The sequence below is a fragment of the Physeter macrocephalus genome, chromosome 11 (genome assembly GCF_002837175.3).
Source record: "Physeter macrocephalus isolate SW-GA chromosome 11, ASM283717v5, whole genome shotgun sequence".
Lineage (NCBI taxonomy): Eukaryota > Metazoa > Chordata > Mammalia > Artiodactyla > Physeteridae > Physeter > Physeter macrocephalus.
In genome coordinates, this window is record NC_041224.1 from 127,582,694 (window position 1) to 127,609,357 (window position 26,664).

Sequence of the window (26,664 nt, forward strand, 5' to 3'; positions counted from 1 at the left end):
ACGGCAGATTGATTTCCGGGTCAAGAGGTCCGCTCTGGGTACATCACCATGGAAGCGATCGGTTTGGTCACGTGGTGCCCCTGGTTACACCCGGAGGCCGCTCTGCGGTCTGGGGGTCAGACGGGGGCCATTTTGCCGAAGGCAGTCTCCTGGAGTTGGGGGCTTAAGCTGTTCTTTTTCCTCCTCTGCAGCTTGAGGCTTGGAGAAGAACAGGAAGGCTGGGCTCCATCGAGCCCTTCGGAGACGATGGTTTCCTATAGGCTCTGCCACTTGACGACCCTTCATGGCGGCTGCGCCCTTCGCGCTGCTCCCGCTGCCGCCCCTTCCAGCCTTCTGTGCCTATCGCTTCCAGAGCCGCAGTCGTCCTCCCGCCCCAGAGACTGATGATAGACGAGGTGGGGGCGCCATGAGAGGCGAGAAAAACTGCTGCTGCCGTGGAACTACCGGAGACTACGGTTCCTGCCCCCCGACACCTTCGCCTCTGGCCTCGACCCTCTTGATGCCCGCGGAGGCAATCTCAAGTAATGGGTCTGGAGGTGGTTTGTCGGGGGGAGATGAAGAGGAGACTCGGCTCCTTCAACAACTCCGGACCGCGCCGGATCCTTCCGAGGCCTTCCAGGCTTTACAGGCTGCTTTGCCGCGCCGGGGTAGACTTGGCTTCCCCCGACGAAAGGAAGCATTGTATCGGGCCCTGGGCCGAGTGCTTGTGGAAGGAGGTAGTGATGAGAAGCGACTCTGCTTGCAACTCCTCTCGGACGTTCTCCGGGGTCAGGGGGAGGCAGACCAGTTGGAAGAGGCCTTTAGCCTAGCACTTCTGCCTCAACTAGTTGTCTCCTTACGAGAAGAGAATCCAGCCCTGCGGAAAGATGTGCTGCAGATCCTACACGTGTGTCTGAAACGTAGTTCTGGACAGGTGCTGAGAATGCTTATACAACAAGGACTGGAAAGTACCGATGCCCGGCTTAGAGCTTCCACGGCACTACTGTTCCCTATCTTGCTTACTCCTGAGGATTTGTTGCTCGGCCTAGATCTTACCGAGGTGATAATATCCTTAGCCCGAAAGCTTGGCGGTCAGGAGATAGAAGAAGAATCTGAGACAGCCTTCTCTGCACTTCAACAAATTGGGGAGCGTCTTGGCCAAGAGAGGTTTCAGTCATATATCTCTCGCCTGCCTTCTGCCCTGAGGAGACACTACAATCGCCGCCTGGAGTCCCAGTTTGGAAGTCAGGTTCCTTATTATTTGGAACTTGAAGCCTCTGGATTTCCTGAAGATCCCCTTCCCAGTGCAGTGCCTCTTTCCAACAGCAATCTTAAATTTGGGATTATTCCTCAGGAGCTGCATTCAAGGTTGTTAGATCAGGAAGACTATAAGAACCGGACTCAGGCTATTGAGGAGCTAAAACAGGTGATGGGACGCTTTAACCCTAGTTCCACCTCTCATTCTAGCCTCGTCGGTTTCATTAGTTTGATGTATAATTTGTTAGACGATTCTAACTTTAAAGTGGTACATGGCACACTTCAAGTCCTGCATTTACTGGTTGTTCGTCTTGGAGAGCAGGTACAACAGTTCTTGGGACCAGTTATAGCAGCTTCTGTCAAAGTGCTGGCAGACAACAAGTTGGTGATCAAACAAGAATACATGAAAATCTTCCTCAAGCTAATGAAGGAAGTAGGTCCTCAACAGGTGCTTTGCTTACTCCTGGAACATGTCAAACATAAGCATTCCAGAGTGAGAGAGGAAGTGGTGAACATTTGCATCTGCTCCCTCCTGACCTATCCCAGTGAGGATTTTGACTTATCCAAACTGTCTTTTGATCTTGCCCCAGCTCTTGTAGATAGCAAACGCCGGGTACGCCAAGCAGCTCTTGAAGCCTTTGCTGTGTTGGCATCATCAATGGGCTCAGGTAAAACCAGCATCCTTTTCAAAGCTGTGGATACTGTTGAGCTGCAAGATAACGGAGATGGAGTGATGAATGCTGTGCAGGCCAGATTGGCTAGGAAAACCCTCCCAAAGTTAACAGAACAGGGATTTGTGGAGTATGCAGTACTCATGCCATCATCTGCCCAGGGTAGATCAAGCCATTTGGCACATGGAGCAGATACAGACTGGCTTTTGGCAGGTAACAGAACTCAGAGTGCACACTGTCACTGTGGTGACCACACAAGGGATAGCATGCAAATTTATGGATCTTACAGTCCAACTATCTGTACTCGAAGGGTACTAAGTGCAGGAAAAGGAAAAAATAAATTACCATGGGAAAATGAACAGCCTGGAGTCACAGGAGGAAACCAGACCTCCAATTCAAAGGATATAGAACAGGTATGCATCTTCCCTAATTTCCTTGAGTTGAAGCAATGAAAGAATTTAAAATGAAAGTATGCTTGTAATGACTTAAAGGTGAGGCTCCTTGAGGGCTGTATGCTTTGTTTTTAAGTCAATTTGCTGATGTATCTATTATAATGAGACAGGTTTGGTTGGTTAGGTAGGTTTCCTGCTTGATTGATTGGGTTAAATTTGAGGCACAATTTGATATAGACAATGCTTGGATTTCAGTTTTGGCCTGTCACTTTGGCATATCAGTTATCTCATTCATACAACAAACACCGAATACCTGGTAGGTGCCAGATAAAGAGCCAAGTTCTGGGAAGGAAGATGAGACCAGTTCTGCAGAGTTTAGGGAAAAGGTCAGACCTATAAACAGGCAGTTACAAATTTGTTAAGTGCTAAAATAGAAATATAAAGGGTCCTGTGGGAATACTGAAAACAGAAAAAATAATTCCACTGGAAAAGTAAAAAAAAAGCCTTCCAATAAGATATGACATCTGAACTGAGATTTTTTTTCCTCAAAAGTTTTTATTTTGAAAATTCCAAATCTGTAGGTTACTTAAAAGAATAGTACAGCGGATATTCATATGCTTCATCTGTATTTACCACATTACCATCTATAATGAGATGAACTTTACATGACATCACCTCATGATGTAATATCAGGTGTCCCACTATTGGTGATGCTAAGTTTTATCACTTGGTTAAGGTGGTGATAGCCATATCACTCCATTACAAAGGTTTATTTTCCTCTTTATAATTATCACATGATCTGCAGGATGATACTTTGAGACCTTATGGATACGTCAACGACCTTCCACCCCTGTTGTTAGCATCCACTAATGATCCTTACCTGTATATTACATTGGGAACTACAAAAAAGGGTGACACTTCTGAAAATTCTAATGGTCCTTCTGTATTTGTTACCTGGCATTCTTTTTTTATTTTATGTGTAATAATTAAATACATTAGTATTCCTTTTGATGCTAAAATTGATTTGACCAGTGGCTGGCTCCTGTGTCCTTTCTCTTGACTCTTTAGTCTTTGAACACTTCCTTAACTTAAACATAATATGATGCCCAGGCTTACGCTGTATTTTTCTTGCTCCAGACCTGGAATCAACCTTTTTTCCAAGAGCCCAAGAACTGCTTTTTTTAGTGGAGAGTGGAATTTTAAAACCAAAGTCTGGGTATAGATGTGCTCACTGCTATTGCTTATCATTATGAATTGGTCCTTTCAGTGGATAGAACCAGGGAATACCTTTATTTATTTATTTATTTATTTATTTATTTATTTATTTTAATTTTATTTATTTTTTGGCTGCGTTGGGTCTTCGTTGCTGCGCGTGGGCTTTCTCTAGTTGCGACGAGAGGGGGCTACTCTTCGTTGTAGTGTGCAGGCTTCTCATTGTGGTGGCTTCTCTTGTTGTGGAGCACGGGCTGTAGGGCGTGTGGGCTTCAGTAGTTGTGGTGTATGGGCTCAGTAGTTGTGGCTCGTGGGCTCTAGAGCGCAGGCCCAGTATTTGTGGCGCACGGGCTTAGTTGTTCCAAGGCATGTGGGGTCTCTCCGGACCAGGGATCGAATCTGTCTGCCCTGCATTGGCAGGCGGATTCTTAACCACTGTGCCACCAGGGAAGTCCCAATACCTTTTTTATTTTTTTAAAACAAATTCATACTGATACCTCCAATTCAAATCCAGCACTACAAGGTTCTTACTCATCTTCCTTTAGTCCATATTTGTATCTCCCTTCTCCCACAGCATAACTCTGGTCCCCAATATCAGTTATATTTATTCATATGCTGTATCCTACAGTACACAAAAAATAATTACTACACCAGTAATACAACAACTAACTACCTACTAAATAAAGTTCAAGATTTCTTTGCAGTTGTTTTTATGCTTAGAATTATCTAACAGTCATATGGTCAAACTTTTCTTAAATTAATTGGCTTATAGGTGATTATAATCGAAATGGTATGATAAAAGATGAATAGGAATTTGCTAAGTGTGGATGCATCCTGGTGAATTTCAGACTGAAGATATATATGTTCAGAGACACTGAATTGTAAAAGGACTTAGCGAGTTAATAAAAAATGGTGAATTTCTAAACAGCTGAAACAAGGAGTTTGGTGGGAAGCAACAGAAGATGAAACTAGAAATGTAGGCAAGGACCAAGTATGGAGATCATTTTTGTAAATAAGGAGTTCGTGCCTTTCTCAGAATGGATGGAGGAGAACTGTGTTCTCTCTTGTTCCTTTTAATTCTAAAATGTTTCATTTTTTTAAAAAATAATTTTTCCGTATTTACATAATTTAGTCATATGGTTTTTCTCATGTATTTCTCGTATAACAACCGGACAATGAATGATTTTATGTAAGCATTTATTTTAACACGGCTTGTTACGTGTCAAATCTAAAATGTTAGTGTAGGGAGTTCTCTGGCAGTCCAGTAGTTAGGACTTGGTGCTTTCACCGCCGTGGCCCGGGTTCAATCCCTGGTTGGGGAACTAAGATCCCACAAGCTGGGACTTCCCTGGTGGCGCAGTGGTTGAGAGTCTGTCTGCCAATGCAGGGGACACGGGTTCAAGCCCTGGTCGGGGAAGATCCCACATGCCACGGAGCAACTAAGCCTGTGCGCCACAACTACTGAGCCTGCGTGCCACAACTACTGGAGTCCACGTGCCTAGAGCCCGCGCTCTGCGAAAAGAGAAGCCACCACAGTGAGAAGCCCGCACACCGCAACAAAGAGTTAGCCCCTGCTCACCGCAACTAGAGAATGCCCATTCACAGCAATGAAGACCCAACACAGCCAAAAATAAATTTAAAAAAAAAAAAGATCCCACAGGCTGCATGGTGCAGCCTAAAAAAAAAAAAGTTAATGTATTAAGATTCTGGTGCTGGCTAAAGCACCAAGAATCTGAAAATTAACACATTTCTGAAATTCTAGTGTAGATATATATTGCTTTTGAAAGACGTTATGGTGAAATTAAAAATTATCCCAGAAATTAAGTTATACAGTTGTCCTTCAGTATCTGAGGGAGATTGGTGTCATGACATCCAAGCATACCAAAATCCACAGATGCTCAAGTCCCTTATATAAAATGGCATATTTTAGTTGCATATAACCTCCTCCTGAATGCTTTAAATCATTTCAAGATTACTTATAGTATCTAATACAATGTAAATGCTATATATATAGTTGTAAATGCTATGTATTGCCAAGGAATGGAAAATTCAAGTTTTGCTTTTTGGAACTTTCTGGAATTTTTTTTTTCAAAAAACATTTTCCATCCACTGTTGGTTGAATCTGTGGATGTAGAACCCACCAATTTGGAGGGCTGACTGTACTTTCTTGCTCAGAAATGGTCTGTAGAAGAACTACATTGGAAATTATCTTAATGGAGGACATTGATTAAATATTTAAATATTTTTATGTGTGCAGTTTTTTAAAGTACATATATTTTTAAAAAATTAATAAATACTATATTTTCAAGCAGATGAATAGAGCACAGAGAATTTTTAGGACAGTGAAATTATTTTGTATGATACTACAATGATGGATACTGGTCATGGATATGTTTCTCCAAACCCATAGAATGTACAACACCAAAAGTAAACCCTAATATAAATCTATGGATTTTAGATGATAATGATGTGTCAGTGTAGGTTCATCAGTTGTAACAAATGTACCACTCTGGTAGGGATGGTGTTAGTGGAGGGTCGGTATCTGCTATATGTGTGGGTGTGAGAAGGGGATATATATGGGAACTCTCGTACTTTCAATTTTGTTGTGAACCTAAAACTGCTCTAAAATGTAGAGGAAGAGAGGGAGGTAAAGAGAGATAACTCAAATTTGAATGAGGTAACAAAATGCATAATAAATCCATGAATAGGAAGACCCCCCAAAATGGAAGTTAATTTGGGGGAAAATGAGCTTTAGGTAGAGGAAGATAGAACACTCAGCTCAGTTTGTTGAAGACCACTATTCAAGAGACAAGGAAAGAACTAGAGATGTAGAACTTGGAAGTCCCATATTGAGAAGTAATTGTTGAAACTGTGAGATTGGAGGGGCTCTCCAATGAAGGGCATTTAGAGTAAGAGCAGAGTGCTTAAGACTCAATTTTAGCCTATAGGCCCATTTAAGGAATAGCAGTAGGAGATAGAACCATACAAGGCAAAGAGAAAGACTGCCTAAGAGTTGGAAGAGAACCAAGAAAGAACAAAGGTTTTAGAAGTGAAGTAAAGAAAGTGTTTCAGGAAGTACATCAGTACTGTTAAATGCAGGAGAGATTGAGGAGAATTAAATCTGAAAAAGCATGATTTGTTCTTATATATTCAGCCAGCTACTTGTAAAATAATTTTTGAAGGTACTTTTCTCATAATTTTATCTTTCTAAATTTCCCCTTAATAATTCTTCTGATTGTAAAAAATTATAGTGCTTATTATAGAAAATTTGGAAAATATAAAAAGGCACAAAGAAGAATTTTAAAATTTTCAGCAATCTCACTACTGAGACCTCCTGTGAATATTTTATTGCCTGTTCTTCAAGTATCATTTCAATTTATTTATACAAATGTAGATTATTTTTTCCATACACCAACGTCTCCCCCTTCCACTTACTTTACCATGAACGTTTTTTTCTTGAAAATAAATAATTTGTAATAGGATCTTTATTGGCTGTTTAATATTAGATCATATAAGTCTGTTTAGCTGTTCTCTTACTTTTGAATATTCAGGCTTTTTAATTCTGTTTTTATTTCCACAATTTGGTTGATTATTTTTGTGCCCTGACATATAGACTGATAACCAGATTCCTGTGGTATTCTGGTTATCAGAAACTTTGCATCTCTTTCTTTGCTTTTATGACTTTTAATGGTTTAGTGGGGTCCGGTAATCAGGCATCACTAGCTGGCTGCTGTGTTAGCTATATTTTTCCTAACAGATTTCTCTACAACGTATTAAGAGTTACAGTAACCTAGACTGAAAAGTAAGGAGCATACGTGCTTTACGTGTATGTAGTTACTAGTTCTGTAGCTTTTTCAAGGTAGAAGATTTGGTTATTGGAACTGTAATTGGGACATGGACGAAAGTGGTTTTAGACAGACCAAATTTATAAGTTTATGAGATGAATTGATAAGGAAATACAGGCAGTAAGCATTTACTAAACATCTTTTTGATCATCCACTATGTGTGAAGCCAAGTTCGAGCTTATAGATTACTCTTTAAAGCACCGCCTAGCATTTTTTTCCTCTGTTGGTATTTAGCACGTGAGCCATGTCTTCTTTATTCTCAATGATGGTAAGCACTGTGCTGATAGGGACTGTTTTTGTTTGTTTGTTTATATAACAGTACTAACGTAGTGCTGTGCCTACAATCAGTATCAACAAATATCTGTTAAGTGAGAAAATAGAATCTAAGGGTTTGAGGGTGCAAGAAAAGACCAAGCAAGATATAGCAGGATGTAGTGGGATGAGTTATTACTATGTTTTATTTTTAAATAGGAAACACCCGATTTGAAAGAAGCAGAGAAAGAAGCCACCAGTGACTTCAACTTGCCTACTCTGTCTTGTACTGTGGTAGATTTTAGATTTGCAAGGAACATATGATTTGATCCCTGTAATCATATTTGAGAATCAAATTTGAGAGAGAAAGGCAAGGAATTAATGTCCCTAAATACCGAGTGAGTCAAGAACACAGGTATATAGAGAGGTTAGCTTTGGAATAGAGGCAGAAGTCTCTTCTTCTAGAACTGGAGGAAAAATAAAAGGAAGATGACTTAGGATTCTGAAAAATTTTGAGACAGCAAAATATTTTTTGCAGTCAAAAGTAAGGAAGACATGAGCTCTGGAATAGTGCTTATCGAATTTTAATGTGCATATGAATACCTCAGGATCTTGTTAAAATACAGATTCTGGTTCAGTTTGGGAGGAGTTCTGAGACTACATGTCTAATAAGCTTCTAGGTGTTGCTGATGCTGCTGATTTGTGATTCACAATTTTGAGGGCAGGGCTCTAATATTAGGCTTCCATATTCTGGTACACTAAGAGGCAAGCTGAGAATGGAAAATAGAGGATCAGGGATTTGAAGAATGTGGGAAAGATTTAGAATACTTAATGTGACAAATTTAAATGTAATAGAAAATCCCAAATTATTAAGTTCACTAATGTATTTGGTGTGAACTTAATCCTAAAAATTGAAATTTTCCTTGGATAGTACATCGTTTCCAGTAAGTAGTCTTTAATTTTCTTTTAAAAATATGATTGGAGGGCTTCCCTGGTGGTGCAGTGGTTAAGAATCCGCCTGCCAATGCAGGGGACACAGGTTCAAGCCCTGGTCTGGGAAGATCCCACATGCTGCGGAGCAGCTAATCCCGTGAGCCACAACTACTGAACCTGTGTTCTAGAGCCCACGAACCACAAATACTGAGCCCATGTGCCACAACTACTGAAGCCCGTGTGCCTAGAGCCCGTGCTCTGCAGCAAGAGAAGCCACCACAATGAGAAGCCCACGCACCGCAAGGAAGAGTAGCCCCCGCTCACCGCAACTAGAGAAAGCCCGCGCACAGCGACGGAAGACCCAATGCAGCCAAAAAATAAAAAATAAAATAAACATATATGATTGGAATATCTGAAAGAGAAAAACCCTTAGTTTTAAAACATGTCAAAATCATAAACAATCCTGAAAGCATATTTAATATCAGTGTAGATGTTGGATTGTTTCCAATAAATAGTCATTAATTTTCTTTTTAAAATTTTATTGAGATATCTGAAGTATTTGAAAAACTTTTAATTTTTTATATTTATTTATTTATTTATTTATTTTTGTTTTTGGCCAAGCTGCATGGTTTGCAGGATCTTACTTTCCCGACCAGGAATTGAACCTCCAGCCAGGGCAGTGAAAGCGCCAAGTCCTAACCACTGGACCACCAGGGAATTCCCAAAAATCTTTTATTTTTAATGCTTGTCAAAATCATGAGTAACCCAAAAGCATATCTATTCTCAGAGTAAACGATCTATTTAAAATAATTTAAAAATAAGTTTTTAAAAATAAACCTTAAAAAGCGTATTAAATAAGGCAATGTATGTATTATATTGATTTTACAATCTAAAAAAAAGCTATAACAATTCCCTTGATAAATGGACGAAACATACCCATTTCCTTGTATACATATTTTTATTGCCCTGTAACATTTTAACCTAAGGCAGCATCAGCTATATATATTAAATATAACCTTACCCAAAGACACCAACTTTTGTTTCCTCACAGACAAAAAACTAAAAGTAATGTAACCAAGAACTGTCTTTTTATTCTCTCCATGAGTATATATATCCTTTTCATAATGATTTAAGTGGCAAAAATAAACATGCATTTGTCATCATCCAAAGGCATTTATATATCCTTTATTTGATGGCTATCCTGTAATATGTTACAGACAAGGGTAAATTTAACATGGGGAACTATATTTAATATCATGTGGTAAATGATAATGGAAAAGAATATATATATATGTGTAAGTGAGTCACTTTGCTATACAGCAGAAATTAACATAACGTTGTAAATCAACTATACTTCAATAAAATTTTTTTAAAAAGTATTGTGATCAGTGATTTGCATTTTTATCTTAATTAGAAATTAGGTTTTAAAGATTTTTCATTAATTCAGTTTTGTATTATTGTAAAATCTTAAAGTTAACTGAGCCTAGAAATTATAATGTAAGTTAATGTATTAAGCATTATAAAATTTATGGCATTATAAGAATTGATCCCTTTTAATAAAGATATTATCTATTATAACATTTAATTGAACACATGATTTTACAATTTTATATTCTGAAAATGAGTGATGTTAATGTATCCAACCAGTGAAACCAGTAGAGGAATTTTAAGAAATTTAAGTTAATTAGGCGTTTCCTGAGAGGATGAGTTCAAGTTTGCACAAACAATTATATCATACTGATATTATTTTTTAATATATATATTTATTTATATTTTGGCTGCATCAGGTCTTAGTTGCGGGACGTGGGATCTTTCATTGGGGTGCACGGGATCTTTCATTTTGGCGCATGGACTTCTCTCTAGTGGCATGGGCTCAGTAGTTGCCCTGTGTCATGTGGTATCTTAGTTCCCTGACCAGGGATCGAGCTGGCATCCCCCGCATTGCAAGACGGATTCTTAATCATTGGACCACCAGGGAAGCCCCCTAATATTATTTTAATTTTATATTTATATTTTATATTTATATTTTATATTAATTTTATTTCATGGGGATAAAACCTGGGCAAAGACAAAAAGCTGTTTTCAAATGAGTCTGATTTGTCCAAAGAGCCATCTTAAATAGAATTTTTATGTGAATTTTTTCTATACAAGTATATGCAGTGTATTAAAACGTTTAAGTTTAAGAACATTTTTTTTCCCTTGTTCTTTAACCTAGTAACCAAGGTCATTAATTAAACCCACAGCTAGTCTGTGTTTTCCCTTGAATGTATAACTTTTGGCAAGACCATTTTTTCCCTTAAAGAGCCAGTACATTTAAATCATCAGAAATAAAAGTTGCAGGATCAACTTTTACTTTTTTGGGGGGGTTTTACTTAGTTTAATGTGATATAAGCACTTAACCTAGTAATAATGATTTTTATAAGCCAATTGGAACAAGAGTTTGTTCCAGTTGATATTATCCTGGTTGAGTAATATTGTCTATAGCCAGACAAGATATACCAATTTGCTCAAAAAATTTCATATTCATAAAATGGAAAATCTTTTTACTTTTTACATAACTTAGAGGATCTAATTATGATAAATCAATAGAATTTAAGGTAGAAGCAGGTGCCAATCTATTAAGAATATTGAGCAGCTAAAGAAACAAAAATATAATTAGATTCAGTAGGTTCATCAAGGAAGCATCATTGTTGAGTGTGTTGGTTTTAAATATATTTCCACAAATACTTTGAAATTCTTCACCTGAAGAATTGGAGTCCAGTTCCCCTCACCCTGAATGTGTCTGGACTTACTGACTCACTTCTAACAAATAAAGTAGAAATGGTGGTGTATGACTTCATAAACTAGGTCATAAAAAGGCATTTTAGCTTCCATCTTGGTTGCTCTCTTTCTCTGATCACTTGCTCTGGAGGAACTCAGCTGCTATGTTGTGAGAAGCCCTTTGGAGAGGCCCAGATGGCAAGGAACTGAGGCCTCCTACCAGTAGCCACCTGAGTGAACTTCAGTGATCCTTCAGTCTCAGTCAGCCCTTCAGTTGACAGCAGCCTAGCCAACATCTTGATTGCAGCCTCAGAGATACCTAAACCACCCAGTTAAGTTGCTTCCAAATGTCTGATCCATAGAAAGAGCGACAATTATGTTTGTTGTTTTAAGCTACTGTATTTTGGGATAACTCATTACACAGCAATAGATAACTATTAGATTGAGAATTGTGGCTCCCAGGAATTTGGTGAGACATTTTTTTTCCTGATGTCCATATCCTTTACAATAATGGCATTAAATTTTCTTAGTTTTTAAAAGGCTAAACTTGCTTAAGGTTTGGAAAACTATTAAATATTGTGCTGTTTGGCTTTTGGAAACCATCATTTTTCTAAGTTTTTCTAATTTATAATTAAGTTTCTTTACTGTCCTTTAGCTTTAGAATTCTAAAATAATGTTAATTTGCAGTTATTTATTTAGAGAAATCGAAGAAAGCTGACCATTGTATGTTAAGGATTTTGTTTTCTTTATTTTTGGTATAAGAATTTAATTTTTATAGATATTGTTAGGTATTGGGCCCATAATAAGTAACATGAAAAAAACCTTAATTTTGGATGGAGGAAGAGGGCTCTGGTTATTGGAGTAAGGAGCTCATATCCATACATTTACAAAACAAGCAAAAACAACATACCAATAAGGAAACGAGATTCCAGATTCCCTGTCCGCTGCCACCTGACAAGCAGACTGCTATCCAGCAGAAATCACCTGACAGACCATGAAATCAAAACCCACTTCCATCATTGATGCCATCTGTGTGGAAACTATTGTCCATGTGCCCAGTCAAAATCAGAACCAGAAACAGACTTTATCAAGAATCAGACTCACTGCAAGAGCCCTATTGCTCAGCGAGTTACGTGAGAAAAGGTTCACTGAGGACTCAACGGTCCAAGTCTCAGAAAAGGTACACTTTGAGGCCATGTGTTTGATTCTCAAGTTAGGCCCCAGAAGGGCAGTATATTACTGACACCTCCAGAAATAGACATCAAAGAGCAGTCAGAAGCCTTTGGTTTGTTATTTTGCAATTTGTTTTCTTACATGAGAGAGAGTCAGCTAATAGGCTAAATCAAGGAAAAACCAGGAGTGAGAAAAGAGAAAAAAATTATTACAGACTAGACATAGTTAAGTCTTGTTTGCACATTTTGTGGGTATACTGGTTAGCTGATACCTACAAAGAGTTCAGTCTGGGTATTCTGTTCTTATGTAGGAAGACTAAGGATATCAAAGAAACCATTTTAGTTGTTTTTTAAAAATACTTACTATGCAACAATCTTTCTAAGGTCTGCTAGTCTCCTTCCATCAGCACTGGTACCTTATGCCAGGTATGTGCCATTTCCCTCATTGAAATTCCTTACTTATCAATATACAAAAAAAATTTGGAAGCAACCCAAATGTTCAATAATAGGAGAATGGCATATCTAGTCAAGAGAATGGCATATCTAGTCAATAGAATATTATGCAGCCTTTAAGCATAGCTTATGTCCTTAGACCTAGCAATTCCATTTTTAGTATTTCTGTAGAACTATATAGTTCTCTTTATATATATTATATTTCTGTAGAGCATATAATGCACAAGGATATGTGCATAATTATGTTCACTACAAGATTGTAATAGTAAAAAGTTGTGACAAGGAAAATGTCCATCAGTTGGGAACTATGAGTCCAACCATAATGTGGAATACTGGGCAACAGTTAAAAAGAGTAAGAAGATTTGTACGGATTAACATGGAAGGATATCTACAATATGCTGAGTACTAACTATGTGCCAGAGTAGTATATGATCTATTTTTGTTTCTTTTTTAAATTGCTTACTGAAAAATGTATATATATTAAGTAAGAACTGTTAACAGAGTTTATCCACATGATTCTAGTGAAAAGGGTGCCAAAGAAGAATTTGACTTTTTATCTTTTTTTTTTTTTTTTTAGTATAAGTAGTTACTACTTTTTGTAATGAAAGTTTGTAGCACTTATGAGAGGTTTTAATAACATGGGAATTATAATGCTTATAATAATATTTCATTATAATGTTAAGTGCAAAACTGGGGTATAAAACTTGTTATATATGGTGTCACAACTCTGTTTTCTTAAAGGTTGCATAGAAAATGATTTGAAAAAACACACAAAGATGTTTCAGAAGGTGACTTTGGAGGTAATTGGAAGGTAATTGGAATAAACTTTTTTAATGGCCACCATTAAGGAACAAGGTTGGAGTCCAGGTAAAACCAGAAAGAACTGGTAGAATATGAATGGGTCCAAAAACTGGAGGCCGGAGGTTAAGATAAATTTAGTACAAGCTCAGTAAAGGCAGGAGTATAGGTGGTTTCTGAGAGAATTAGCTATTGAAAAGTCTTTTCCTGATAATTTGCTACTAACTATGCCAAAGTGGAATTAAAACTATTTTTGTAATGGAACTTCCCTGGCAGTCCAGTGGTTAAGACTCTGTGTTCCCCATGCAGGGGGCATGGGTTCTTTCCCTGGGCAGGGAACTAAAAGCCCACACACAGCCAAAAAAGAAAGAAGAAAACAACAACAACTATTTTTGTGATGTCCTTAACATACCTTGCCAAAAGCTGAACTAAGATGTGTTAGGTCAAAGAAATGTTTTTATGAAAAATATATAAGCAATCAAGGGTAAAGGTTAAGAGATAATAAACAGCAAGATTAAAATAGTAGATAAGACTATGTGAATTTCAAATCATTGTTAATATTAAATGTGAAACTTGCCTTTTATAACACTTTCATTTACTGTAAGGAATTAAGTGAATTAAATTTTAAGATATTAACTTCAAAGACTTAAAACTCAGTTCCATCTTCCTAAGAGTCATAAGGTGCTCTAAACAGACTGCTTCATATTTTGTAAATTTAGCTCACAACATTTTCAAAATATATTTGTACTTTTCTCTTTTATGCTAACTCATTTCCATTTCCCTTTATTTTTTTGTTTAGTCCCATCAAAGCTTATCCTGATGAAAATCATTTGACTGCTTTTAAGAGAGACCAAAAGAGACCTCTCATGTTAATAATAATTGGTGTGTCTGCAGTCTGCTTTCAAATATTTGCAGATTTTTCTCAGCAAAATGTAATTCCTGACTTCTAGATTCTTGAAAATGCCAGATTCACAGACACATTCTCCACTGCTACCACTGCCCCCATTATCTCCACCCCACCACCACTACCACTAGCTGTTGTATTCACTGTCATACATATTCATGTTCTGTTCTCTAAGCAGAAATTAATTATGGAGTAATTCTAATGTAAGTGTATTCCATACTGGAGAATTATTTCTGGATAACTCATGATTTTAACTGGGTTAGTATACCTTCTTTTAATGTATCTAATCAAAAGTTGACTGTAATTGGTTTCATTTTTATTCCATTGTGTCCTTTTCATACTGCCTTCTATATAATCAGTCACAGAAATTATAACATTGGATTTTGAGAAAGTAAAGTCAGGCCTTTTTCAGCTGAGGCATTTCTCACTGGTGTTTTGGGATTAATTTTTGAAGGAGTTAACATGTTTTTCACAAAATTTGATGAGGAATAAGAAGTTACTTGAGGTATATTTAGTAGTTTATAGCCTTAATCTTGTAATGGTCAAGTAGCTAAGAGGTTTTCAAATAGATGTATCTTTAATTTTATTGTATTTCATTGCCATTTGACACTTGACAAAGATTGTAGAGAAGGATACCTGAGAAGTCTTATAGTTCACTGCATGTGTAGATTTGATTGTGTCTGTAAGCGCCAAATAAATATATGGACAGTAAGTATAATTTCTTGTGTATTCACTCAATTTTTTAAATGTTCTATAGCTATGATCAATATGAAATGATCCAGAGCAATTGAGGCCGTCGTTGGTGAAGAATTCTGTTCACTTGAATCATGCTTTCACTTAGTTCTTTAACTATGATTAGGTAGAAATTCAAAATTCTCTCCTGGCACTTTTGTACCTTAAGGATCAAAGTGGGTATGTGGAAGAGGAATTGGAAACTATAAAGTACTAGACGTATCTAAAGTATTATGTACTTGGTTTTGACTGAAAGACCTATCATACAGAAATCTCCTAAGGGAACCGTGACATAGGTTACATTTTCATTTGGACTGCAGATTATGGATAGTAAATTTGTCTCACTAAGAATAGTAAAATGGGATGCTTACAGGTTCAGTGATCTTCAATTAGCATTTATTGTCCAATGCTCAAAGATAGCATAGTGTAACTGGCCATGCTGCTGAATCAGAAATGTCCCAGCAGCCATGGCTCACGGGCCCAGCCGCTCCGCAGCATGTGGGATCTTCCCAGACCGGGGCACGAACCAGTGTCCCCTGCATCGGCAGGCAGACTCCCAACCACTGCGCCACCAGGGAAGCCCTCATTTCACTCTTTTTGTCATTTGCTTTCTTTCCTTCCTAGCTGCCAGGTGTATACTCTAGGAAGGTAAGGTACAGAAAAGGTTTGGGGTGAGGTATAAGAAAGAGGAAAAAAAATTAGCATTTCTATCATGGCATGAAAAAATACTGCTAGTGTACCATACTGTATGTGGACGTTTATTTGTATCATTCTATATTTGATAAAGTTAATTTTTTTCTTTTAATCTGAATTTCATAATTAGGTCTAAACTGTGTCATATTTATTGCCAAGTAGACTTAACCCACATTTGCTAATTTATTATTCTGTTCTTATAGTTTTCAGCCAATGATTTCATTCCATCTCCAAAATTAAAGCCCTCTCAAGGAATGCCAGTCAATGATGGTTTATGTTTTAGCAGAAAAAGAGTGTCAAGAAACTTATTTCAGAAGAGTTGGGAATTTAACTCAGATTCTCTTCCTACATGTGCTGCTGGTAAGTGAAAGTTGCAGGTAATGGAAATTTTGAACCAAGTTAAAGATTCCTCTAAACTTCATGGTTCTTTTAAGAGCTCATAGAACTTATAATCTAGTAGACAGTTCAGATTCAATAAATATTTGTTAAAGATCTGATAAGAATGGACAGTTTGACATAATTGTCTCATAAGACCCTGGGAGTGTTTCTCACTGAAATCCTTTAAGTAGTAATGTAAGGCAATATTTACTTAATCAACAACCCATATTTACTGAGTATATCCTATGTGCAGGTACTTTTCTAGGTAATAGGGATATAGCAGTCAAAAAAAGAGGGAAAACTTTCTGCCTAATAGGTCTTTCATTCTAGTTGGGACAAAGCAAACATTAAATAAATGCAAAACAGAGTAGGTTAGATGGTGATAAATGCTATGGAAAAAAAAAAGCAGAAAAGAGGAATATAGAGGAAGGACTACTTTAAATAAAATTATGAAAGAAGGCCGTAATCAGAAGGGAATATTTGAAGCAAACCACATAGATGTCAAGAGAGAACAGCGAATAATTCCAGGAAGAGGGAACAGTTAGTGCAGAGTATGGGACACGTTTGAAAAAGATCAAAGAAGCTAGTAAGTCTGGAATGAAATGCGTAAGGGGAAGAGAAGTAGAAAATTAACTTGAAGAGATAATAGGGGTTCTTATTTTAAGGCCTTATGGGCTTTCGAATGAACTTTGGCTTTTACTCTGATTGAGGAATATTTTTGAGGAAAGAACATCAGTTGCCTTGTTTTCCAGGCTTGTTTTGGATGTTACATTTGAAATAGCTTAAAGGAGGCAAGGGAGAAAACAGGGAGTCTGTTGTAATCCAGGCTAGAGTTGATGGAGGCTTCGACCAGTGTAGCAGTAAATGTAGTGAAAAGTGATTGGATTCTGAATATATGTCAAGGGTACAGTTGATATGATTTGCTGATGGGTTGTGTAGGAGTGTGAGAGGGAAGTCAAGAGTGCTCTAAGGTTTTTTGGCCAGAGCAACTGGAAAGGTGTTTAATTGCCTAAGTAAGTGTTACAGAAAGTAAATATTATGTAGTTCAGAGAACATGGTCACTATCATGGGCCTTATCAGACAGAAAAGGCATTAAAGAGGAGGTAGTACTTGAACTGCATCTTTTTGGGATATACGATTTAAGATGTTAGAGGGGAGGTATGAAGAGAGCAAAGGCTCACATTAGGAATGGGCTTGAGATGCTCTGGCAACTGTGTAAAGGCAAGATTCATTTTAGATGGTCAAAGATAAATTGGGATGTGGGGAACCCTTGTGTGCTAGATTCAAAAATTTGAGCTTGTACTTATAAGCTATAGGGAGCTAATAGAGATTTTTTCTGTTAAGGAAAAAAGAAGCTAGGGTTACAAGGTTGTTTACAAAATGAATAGAAATGAATAATCAGGAAAATATGACTGGATATAAAAAATAAAGAAGGGGAATAAAAATTTCAAGACTTAGTACCCAGGTATTTAGAAAAATGGTAATGTGTTGACAAAACGAAACCAGTTAGGAAGGGAAAATGGAGTATAAGATAAAGATTGAGTTTGGTTTTTATTTAAGATCCAAATGGTATCAGTTATTGAAATTTGTTTGCTATGAGTTCAGATACAATATTTAGAAAACATTGTTACCCTAGGAGAATTTATAGACGTTTATGCAGTAAAATTCCATAATATTTTTGTACAAAAATGAAGTGTTATAATGATTGTGTAGTTGAATGTTTATTTAATAGACAAAAAGAAATGTAAGAATATATCCAGTTATGCTTGTATTATTACTTAGGATTTTTATAAGGCTCATGTTTTTTTGTACCATCTGGAAGTTCTTACCTAATTTTACAGATTTTAAATAACTGAGACAACATGTAATTTAGTGAGATTGAATGATATGAATTATAAGTACTATAGGGATTCAAGAAAGGAAAAGATCATAGATATGGAAGTGGTTTACAACAACTCCAGGAAAGAGGTTGGACTTGAGCTGAATTTTAAAGAAGGGAAGTGTTTGTGATTGGCAGTGAGGCAAGATTTCAGGAGAAAGTATAACCAAAGCATGGAGGTAAGAATTAACTTAGAAGATGTCCAGTACATGAAGGATAAAGGGGCTTGAAATCGTAGAGAAAGAATTATAAAAATCAGAATTTTAGAAATACATACAAAGGATTTTATAGATGAATAAACTAAATACCAAAGAGGTCAATATCACCTTCTTTTCTTCAGACTTATTCCCCTGCCCAGGAATAACCTTAACCAGCCACAGGAAGGGGAAAGGGATCTGGGAAATATGCCTGGATAAGCTTGGAAACTGTGCAAATGCTGTGTTACATGTTAGGAAAGAAAGAAGAGTCCTGCAGTAGACCTTTTTGGGTAGAGTGTAAATGTACTTACAAATACTGGGAAGAAGGAAAGCCAGGTCTGGAGAAACCTTCCATGGTGAGAGAAGGGAGCATGTAGGAAGAAACTGCCTTTGTTCATATTTTTCAATATATTTTTCTTTTCTCTATACTTTACCAGTCTGTCTTCTGTCCTTTAACCCCTGTCACTAATCAGATCTGCCAATAGCAAAAGCTTTATCCCTTTCTTTCTTGCCTGGCTCACTGTATATATACTCCTGTATTTATTCCCACACAAATGACACCAACATTTGTGAAATTAGATGTGTTCATGAAATAAAGTTAACTTTTGATTTTATGTTTTTCTCCTCCTTCCTTCTGAAGGCACCACTGGGACTCATCAGACAAATCTTTCTGGGAAACGTGGACAACTTGGATTTTCACAGATATGTGGTAAAACTGGCAGTATGGATTCTGACTTACAGTACCTGGGGACAACTAACAGTCATCAAGATAAAGGTTTAAATTCCAACTTTATTTGGATACAGATGATTGATAATTATTATGTGGGGTTTCCAAATCTACCTTATATGTTATTTTGGGTAATTATACTCATTACAGAAAAGAAAAGGATGTTGTATTTTTTAAAAAAATTTTAATCAAATTTTTTATAACTGTTATCCTAAAATGTTAGATTTAGTTATCTTGATATATATATATGACTAATTAAAATTAGAGAGCTTAGAAACTCATGGTAGAGATGAGCATTTTAATACCAAGTAATCGAAAATTATCCATTAAGGATTACTGTGTTAGCAGAAGACAGTTATTTTCCATAACAGTTTTAAATTTTAAACAATTTATTATGTCTCCTGTTAGGAACCATAACTTCCTGACTAGCTATCATTTCGGATATCTTACATATTTATAAGATATAGAACAAAAGGGAGGGTTTGAGGCTGGCTGTGAGTCATATGAATTTTGGATATGAAGATGTTTCTTCAATTTCTATGCTAATTAATAGCTATATCAATTATTATTTAGTAGTAGAATCAAATCAAATATTTCTAGAGATATTTTGATTTTGTTGTATATCCTTTACTAAAATTTTTTGAGTGATAGGGTTGTACTTCTGTCTTTATTTGTTGATGAAAAAATAATGCTCATTAGAAAATTAGTGAAGATTTAGTTAATAGTATAGCACTTACACTTTAGCCATCCTTTCCTCCACCCACTCCAAAGGGCCACATGACTCCATAAAGTTTTCTTTATGGTGTTATTCCCAATAAAATAGTTTATCTTTCTTAATGATATAGGTTTTTTTCCCAAATCTTGATGAGATACCTTTGTGACTGGTGATTAGTAGAAACAGAGAGGCTTCTCTGTGTTGCTTAGCCTCTTCCTGTTTTGGATATCCCTGAATGATTACATTATTGTTGTAGACTACCTCCACTCTCAGTATTTAATCAGATCTTCATAGTAGCTCTGGTTTTTATAACCTCTCAGAATACTTGTTAGAGCAGCTACTAAAGGAATATTATGTTTTTCTAAGGTCAAGGTTTAACTTACTAGTAGTTTGTGTATGTAAATTTGTGACCACTTAAGCCTCCAATAAGATTTAGGTAGAAGTAGGGGTCCTAAGCATGTCAGATATGAATTAAAAGTAAATGATACATGATATACATAGATTTAAGTCTTCAGAAAAATGTTTTATTTGTTATATACATAAGCTAGGTCTGTTGTCTTAGAAAGTCTTCAAAAAAATTTAAGGAAAATTTGAGGGAACCCCTAAAAGATTACAAATAGACTTTTTAAATTGAAGTATAGTTGATTTATTAGGTTGGCCAAAAAAGTTCATTTGGTTTTAAGTAAAAATAAAAGACACATTTTTCATTTTCACCAAGAACTTTATTGAACAGCATATTCATTAACCAAACAAACTTTTTGGCCAACCCAATACAATATTATGTAAGAAACAGGTGTACAATATAGTGGTTCACAATTTTTAAAGGTTATATTCCATTTATAGCTATAAAATATTGGCTATATTCCTTGCATTGTACAATATATCCTTGTAGCTTATTTTATACATAATAGTTTGTATCTCTTAACCCCCTACTCTTATATTGCCCCTCCCCTCCCTTCCCTCTCCCCACTGGTGACCATTAGTTTGTTCTCTATATCTGTGAGTCTGCTCCTTTATTGTTATCTTCACTAGTTTGTTGTATTTTTTAGATTCAAATGTAAGTGATATCACACAGTATTTATCTTTCTCTGTCTGACTTATTTCACTTAACATAATAGCCTCCAAGTCCATCCATGTTGCTACAAATGGCAAAATTTTATTCTGTTTTGTGGTTGAGTAGTATTCCATTGTAGATATATACCACATCTTCTTTATCCATTCATCTGTTGATGGACACTTCAGTTGCTTCCATATCTCGGCTATTGTAAATAATGTTGCTGTGAACACTGGGGTGCATGTATATTTTCAAATTAGAGTTTTTGGAATTTTTTCAGATATATACCCAGGAGTGGAATTGTTGGGTCATATTGTAGTTCTATTTGTAATTTTTTGAGAAACCTCTATACTGTTTTCCACAGTGGCTGCACCAATTTACATTCCTACCAACACTGTCTGAGGGTTCCCCTTTCTCCACATCCTTGCCATTGTTTGTGTTCTTTTTGATGATAGCCATTCTGACAGGTGTGAGGTGCTATCTATGGTCTTGTGGTTTTGATTTGCATTTCCTTTCCCTGATGATTAGCAATGTTGAACATCTTTTCATGTGCCTGTTGGCCATCTGCATTTCCTTTTTGGAAGAATGTGTATTCAGTTTTTCTGCCTATTTTTTAATCGGGTTGTTTGTTTTTTTGGTGTTGAGTTGTATGAGCTGTTTATACGCTTGGATATTAATCCTTTATCAGTCATATCATTTGCAAATATTTGTTCCCATTTAGTAGGTTGTCTTTTCGTTTTGTTGATGGTTTCCTTTGCTGTATAAAAGCTTTTAAGTTTAATTGGGTCTCATTTGTTTATTTTTGCTTTTATTTTCTTTACTTTAGGAGTTGGATCCAAAAAAATAGTGCTGCGATTTGTGTCAAAGAGTGTTCTGCCTATATTTTCCTCTAGGAGTTTTATAGTATCCGGTCTTATTACATTTAGGTCTTTCATCCGTTTTGAGTCTATGTTTTGTATATGATGTTAGAGAAATGTTCTAATTTCATTCTTTTGCATGTAACTGTCCAGTTTTCCTAGCACTACTTATTTGAAGAGATTGTCTTTTCTCCATTGTTTATTCTTGCCTCCTTTATCGTGGATTAATTGACCATAAGTGCATGAATTTATTTCTGGGCTCTTTATCTTGTTCCATTGATCTGTGTGTCTGTTTTTGTGCCAGTACCATACTGTTTTGATGACTGTAGCTTTGTAATATATTCTGAAATCAGGGCGTGTGATTCCTCCAGCTCTGTTCTCTCTCAAAATGGTTTTGGCTATTCGGGATCTTTTGTGCTCCCATACAAATTAAAAAATTATTTTGTTCTAGTTCTATGAAAAATACCATTGGTATGTTGATAGGCATTGCCCTGAATCTGTAGATTGCCTTGGGTAGTATGGTCATTTTAACAATGTTGATTCTTTCAACCTAAGAACACAGTATATCTTTCCATCTGTTTGTGCCATCTTCAATTTCTTTCATCAGTGTCTTATCGTTTTCCAAGTATCAGTCTTTTACCTTCTTAGGTAGGTTTATTCCTAGGTATTTTATTCTTTTTGATGCAGTGGTAAATGGGATTGTTTCCTTAATTTCTCTTTCTTTTTTTTTTAAATTTATTTATTCATTTATTTATTTTTGTCTGGATTGGGTCTCCATTGCTGCGCGCGGGCCTTCTCTAATTGCGGCTAGTGGGGGCTACTCTTCATTGCAGTGTGTGGGCTTCTTGTTGTGGTGGCCTCTCTTGTTGTGGAGCACAGGCCCCAGGCACGTGGACTTCAGTAGTTGTGGCATACGGGCTCAGTAGTTGTGGCTCGCGGGCTCTAGAGCACAGGCTCGGTAGTTGCAGCGCACAGGTTTAGCTGGTCTGTGGCACGTGGGATCTTCCCGGACCAGGGCTCAAACCTGTGTCCCCTGCATTGTTAGGCGGACTCCTACCCACTGCCCCACCAGGGAAGCCCCTTAATTTCTCTTTCGGATAGTTTTTTCATGTTTGTTTTTTGGCTGTGCCACACGGCTCGTGGGATCTTACTTCCCCAACCAGGGATTGAACCCAGGCCCTTGGCGGTGAAAGCATAGAGTCCTAACCACTGGAGCACCAGGGAATTCCCTGATAGTTTGTTGTTATTGTATAGAAATGCAACATATTTCTGTATATTTTGTATCTTGCAACTTTACTGAATTCATTGATGAGCACTAGTAGTTTTCTGGTAGTGTCTCTAGGATTTTCTGTGTATAGTATCATGTCATATGCAAACAGTGACAGTTTTACTTCTTCCTCTGTTTTTGTGCCAGTACCATACTGTTTTGATGACTGTAGCTTTGTAATATATTCTGAAATCAGGGCGTGTGATTCCTCCAGCTCTGTTCTCTCTCAAAATGGTTTTGGCTATTCGGGATCTTTTGTGCTCCCATACAAATTAAAAAATTATTTTGTTCTAGTTCTATGAAAAATACCATTGGTATGTTGATAGGCATTGCCCTGAATCTGTAGATTGCCTTGGGTAGTATGGTCATTTTAACAATGTTGATTCTTTCAACCTAAGAACACAGTATATCTTTCCATCTGTTTGTGCCATCTTCAATTTCTTTCATCAGTGTCTTATCGTTTTCCAAGTATCAGTCTTTTACCTTCATTTGGATTCTTTTTATTTCTTTTTCTTCTCTGATTGCTGTGGCTAGGACTTTGAAAACTATGTTGAATAAACGTGGCAAGAGTGGGCATCCGTGTCTTGTTCCTGATCTTAGGAAATGCTTTCAGCTTTTCACCACTGAGTATGTTAGCTGTGGGTTTGTCATATGTGGCCTTCATTAGGTTGAGGTATGTTTCCTCTATGCCCACTTTCTGGAGAGGTTTTATTATAAGGGGATGTTGAATTTTATCAAGAGCTGTTTCTGCTTCTATTGCTATGATCATAAGGTTTTTATTCTTCAGTTTGTTAATGTGGCATATCACATTGATTGATTTGCAGATATTGAAAAATCCTTGCATCCCTGGCATAAATCCCACTTGATCATGGTGTAGGATCCTTTTAATGTATTGTTGGACTTCGTTTGCTAGTGTTTTGTTGAGGATTTTTACATCTATGTTCATCAGTGATAATGGCCTGCAATTTTCTTTTTTTGTGGCATCTTTGTCTGGTTTTGGTAGCAACGTGATGCTGTCCTTATAGAATGAGTTTGGCAGTGTTCCTTCCTCTGTAATTTTGTGGAATAGTTTGAGGATAGGTGATTTGATAGAACTCACCTGTGAAGCCATCTGGTACCAGAGTTTTGTTTGTTGGGAGTTTTTAAATTACTGATTCAATTTCAGTACTGGTACTTGGTCTGTTCATATTTTCTATTTCTTCCTGGTTCCATCTTGGGAGATTATACCTTTCTAAGCAGATAAAACATGGTACAATGTAGTGGTTAAAAGCACAGGCTTGGGAGCCAGAGTGCCTGAGTTCATATCCCAGCTTTATAATTTCCTAGTGTGTGATTTTTAGCAATTTACTCTGTCATTTTTTTATCTATAAAATAGGAATAGTACCAACCCCACAAAATTGTTGTGAGGATTAAATTAGTTAATACATGTAAAGTACTTGGAACACCACCTGGCACATAAACATTAGCTCAGTAAATATTAGCTCTCATCGTTGTCATCATAGTCTTCGTCATTATCATTATTACCATTATTGGATTAATTATCTATGTAGAAAATCCAAAAGGATATACAGAAAACTATTAAAATAATAAATAATTTAGCAAGGTTGCCAAATATAAAACCTGAAAGGAAAGGTCAATAAAGCTCCCAGACACCAGCAACATTCAGAAAATGTAGTTTTTAAGAAAGATTATAGTATCAACAAAATGTGTAAGTATCTGAAAATCTAACAGAAGATTTGCATACCATTTATTATGAAAACTAAACTACTTTTTTGAGAGACATGAAAGAAGGCCTGAATAAATTAAAAGAGATCCTATATTTTTAAACAAGGAGACTCAGTGTCATTTCTGTCAAAATCTCAACAGGATCTTTTATGGAACCTGACAGGCTAATCCTGAAATTCATATGAAAGAATGGAGGACCAAGAATGGCCTAGATAATTCTAAAGAAGATCAAAATGGAAGGAGACAACATGATTACTATAGTTAACACTGCTGTGTGGCATACAGAAAAGTTGTTACGAGAATAAATCCTAAGTGTTCTCATCACAAAGAGAAATTTTTTTTTTCCTTTTTTATTTTCTTTTTATTGTATCCGTGTCAGAAGGTAGATGTTAGCTGAACCTATTTTGGTAATCATTTCACAATGTGTATATATATATATATATATATATATATATATATATATACATCAAACCATCATGGTGTGTGCCTGAAAGTTATATAGTAATGTATGTCAACCATCTTTCAATAAAACTGGAAAAAAAATGGAAGGAGACTCATCCTATCAGCGTGATGATAAATAAAACATTGTGGTGCTAGTGTAAGAACAGACAAAAAGACTAAGGCAACCAATAAGAAGCACCTAAGAATAGACCTAAGTATACATATGGGAGATTTATAGATGAAAGAGAAACAATGCGTGGCTCAAAAAGTGGCACTGGGAAAACTGGACTATCTATATAGCAGAAAGGTAAATTAGGTCTTTACCTCACATCGTACAAAAATATAAATGCCAGATGGGATTAAAAACCTGAATGTGAAAAGCAAAAAAACTTAAAACTCTTAGAAGATGTGTATAAATAAATTACATTCTCTTTTGTTTTATTACAGTTTATGCTAGCCTAAATTTTGGCAGTAAGACACAGCAAACATTTGGTAGTCAGACAGAATGTACTTCTTCACACTCTGGTCCAAATCCAAGTTCAGGAGGCTTCATTCTTCCATCCTATCCTCTCTCATCACCTCGAACTAGTCCAAAGCACACGTCTCTTACTGTATCTCCAAAGAAGTCCCAAGATAATTCCGTTAATTTCTCAAATTCCTGGCCCCTGAAAAGCTATGAAGGAGTTTCAAAGCCAAGTCTGCAGCAAAAGCTTGTCAGCCAAAAGTCATCTGATCCTACAGGTATACATGATGGTAAAAATTAATACTTTGTTCAAATTTATTTGTATATTTGAATAATTACTTTGAAGTTCGGGTTGTTAGATCTTTAAAAGCTGGTAAATTGTGTTTTATTTCTCTGAATTAGTAAATATTTAAGAAAATATTTAACAGAATGTTAAATAGATCAAATGTGTAATATAAAATTCAATTGAAATTCTCATTTCATTTTTTTCTTATATTGCCACTCCAAAATCCTTTTTCGGAACTAAACAAATAATAATGCTTTATAATGTACATGAACATGAACAGCCTGAGAGCCTACTAACAAGTTTTAACTTTACAAATATAAAATATCATTCATATATTTACTATAATGTCTAGTATTTATTCAACATTTATTGACTATTTACTCTGTTAAAATTATTTTGATGGTTTTTCTACTACTTGTTATTAACTAAAATATTCTTTTCTTAACAGTAGCCCACTCCAAAATCATAAAATTAGCATGTTAGCTTACTTAAGACAGATTCAGTCTCAAAATAAGAAGTCTATTAAAGGCAAGCAAGCCCCATGTCCCAAATGCTTTCCTATCCCTAGCCCCTGAGGCCAGATATTTCACCTTTAAACTACCCTAGAGCACAAATATTCCAG

General features: G+C 36.4%; 1 protein-coding gene across 2 annotated transcripts in view; it reads left to right on the plus strand.

The window, feature by feature from the left end:
* Positions 1 to 85: 85 nt before the first annotated feature.
* The window catches only part of TOGARAM1 (TOG array regulator of axonemal microtubules 1), an 83,916-nt gene continuing 57,337 nt past the window's right edge, over positions 86 to 26,664 (plus strand). For both annotated transcript variants that reach the window (XM_007112789.4, XM_007112790.4), the window contains exons 1-4: positions 86 to 2,320; positions 16,257 to 16,413; positions 19,148 to 19,282; positions 25,741 to 26,034. In XM_007112789.4, coding sequence (XP_007112851.1) covers positions 284 to 2,320; positions 16,257 to 16,413; positions 19,148 to 19,282; positions 25,741 to 26,034 — 2,623 coding nt within the window. In that variant the 5' untranslated portion in view covers positions 86 to 283. The remainder of the gene's footprint in view (positions 2,321 to 16,256; positions 16,414 to 19,147; positions 19,283 to 25,740; positions 26,035 to 26,664) is intronic.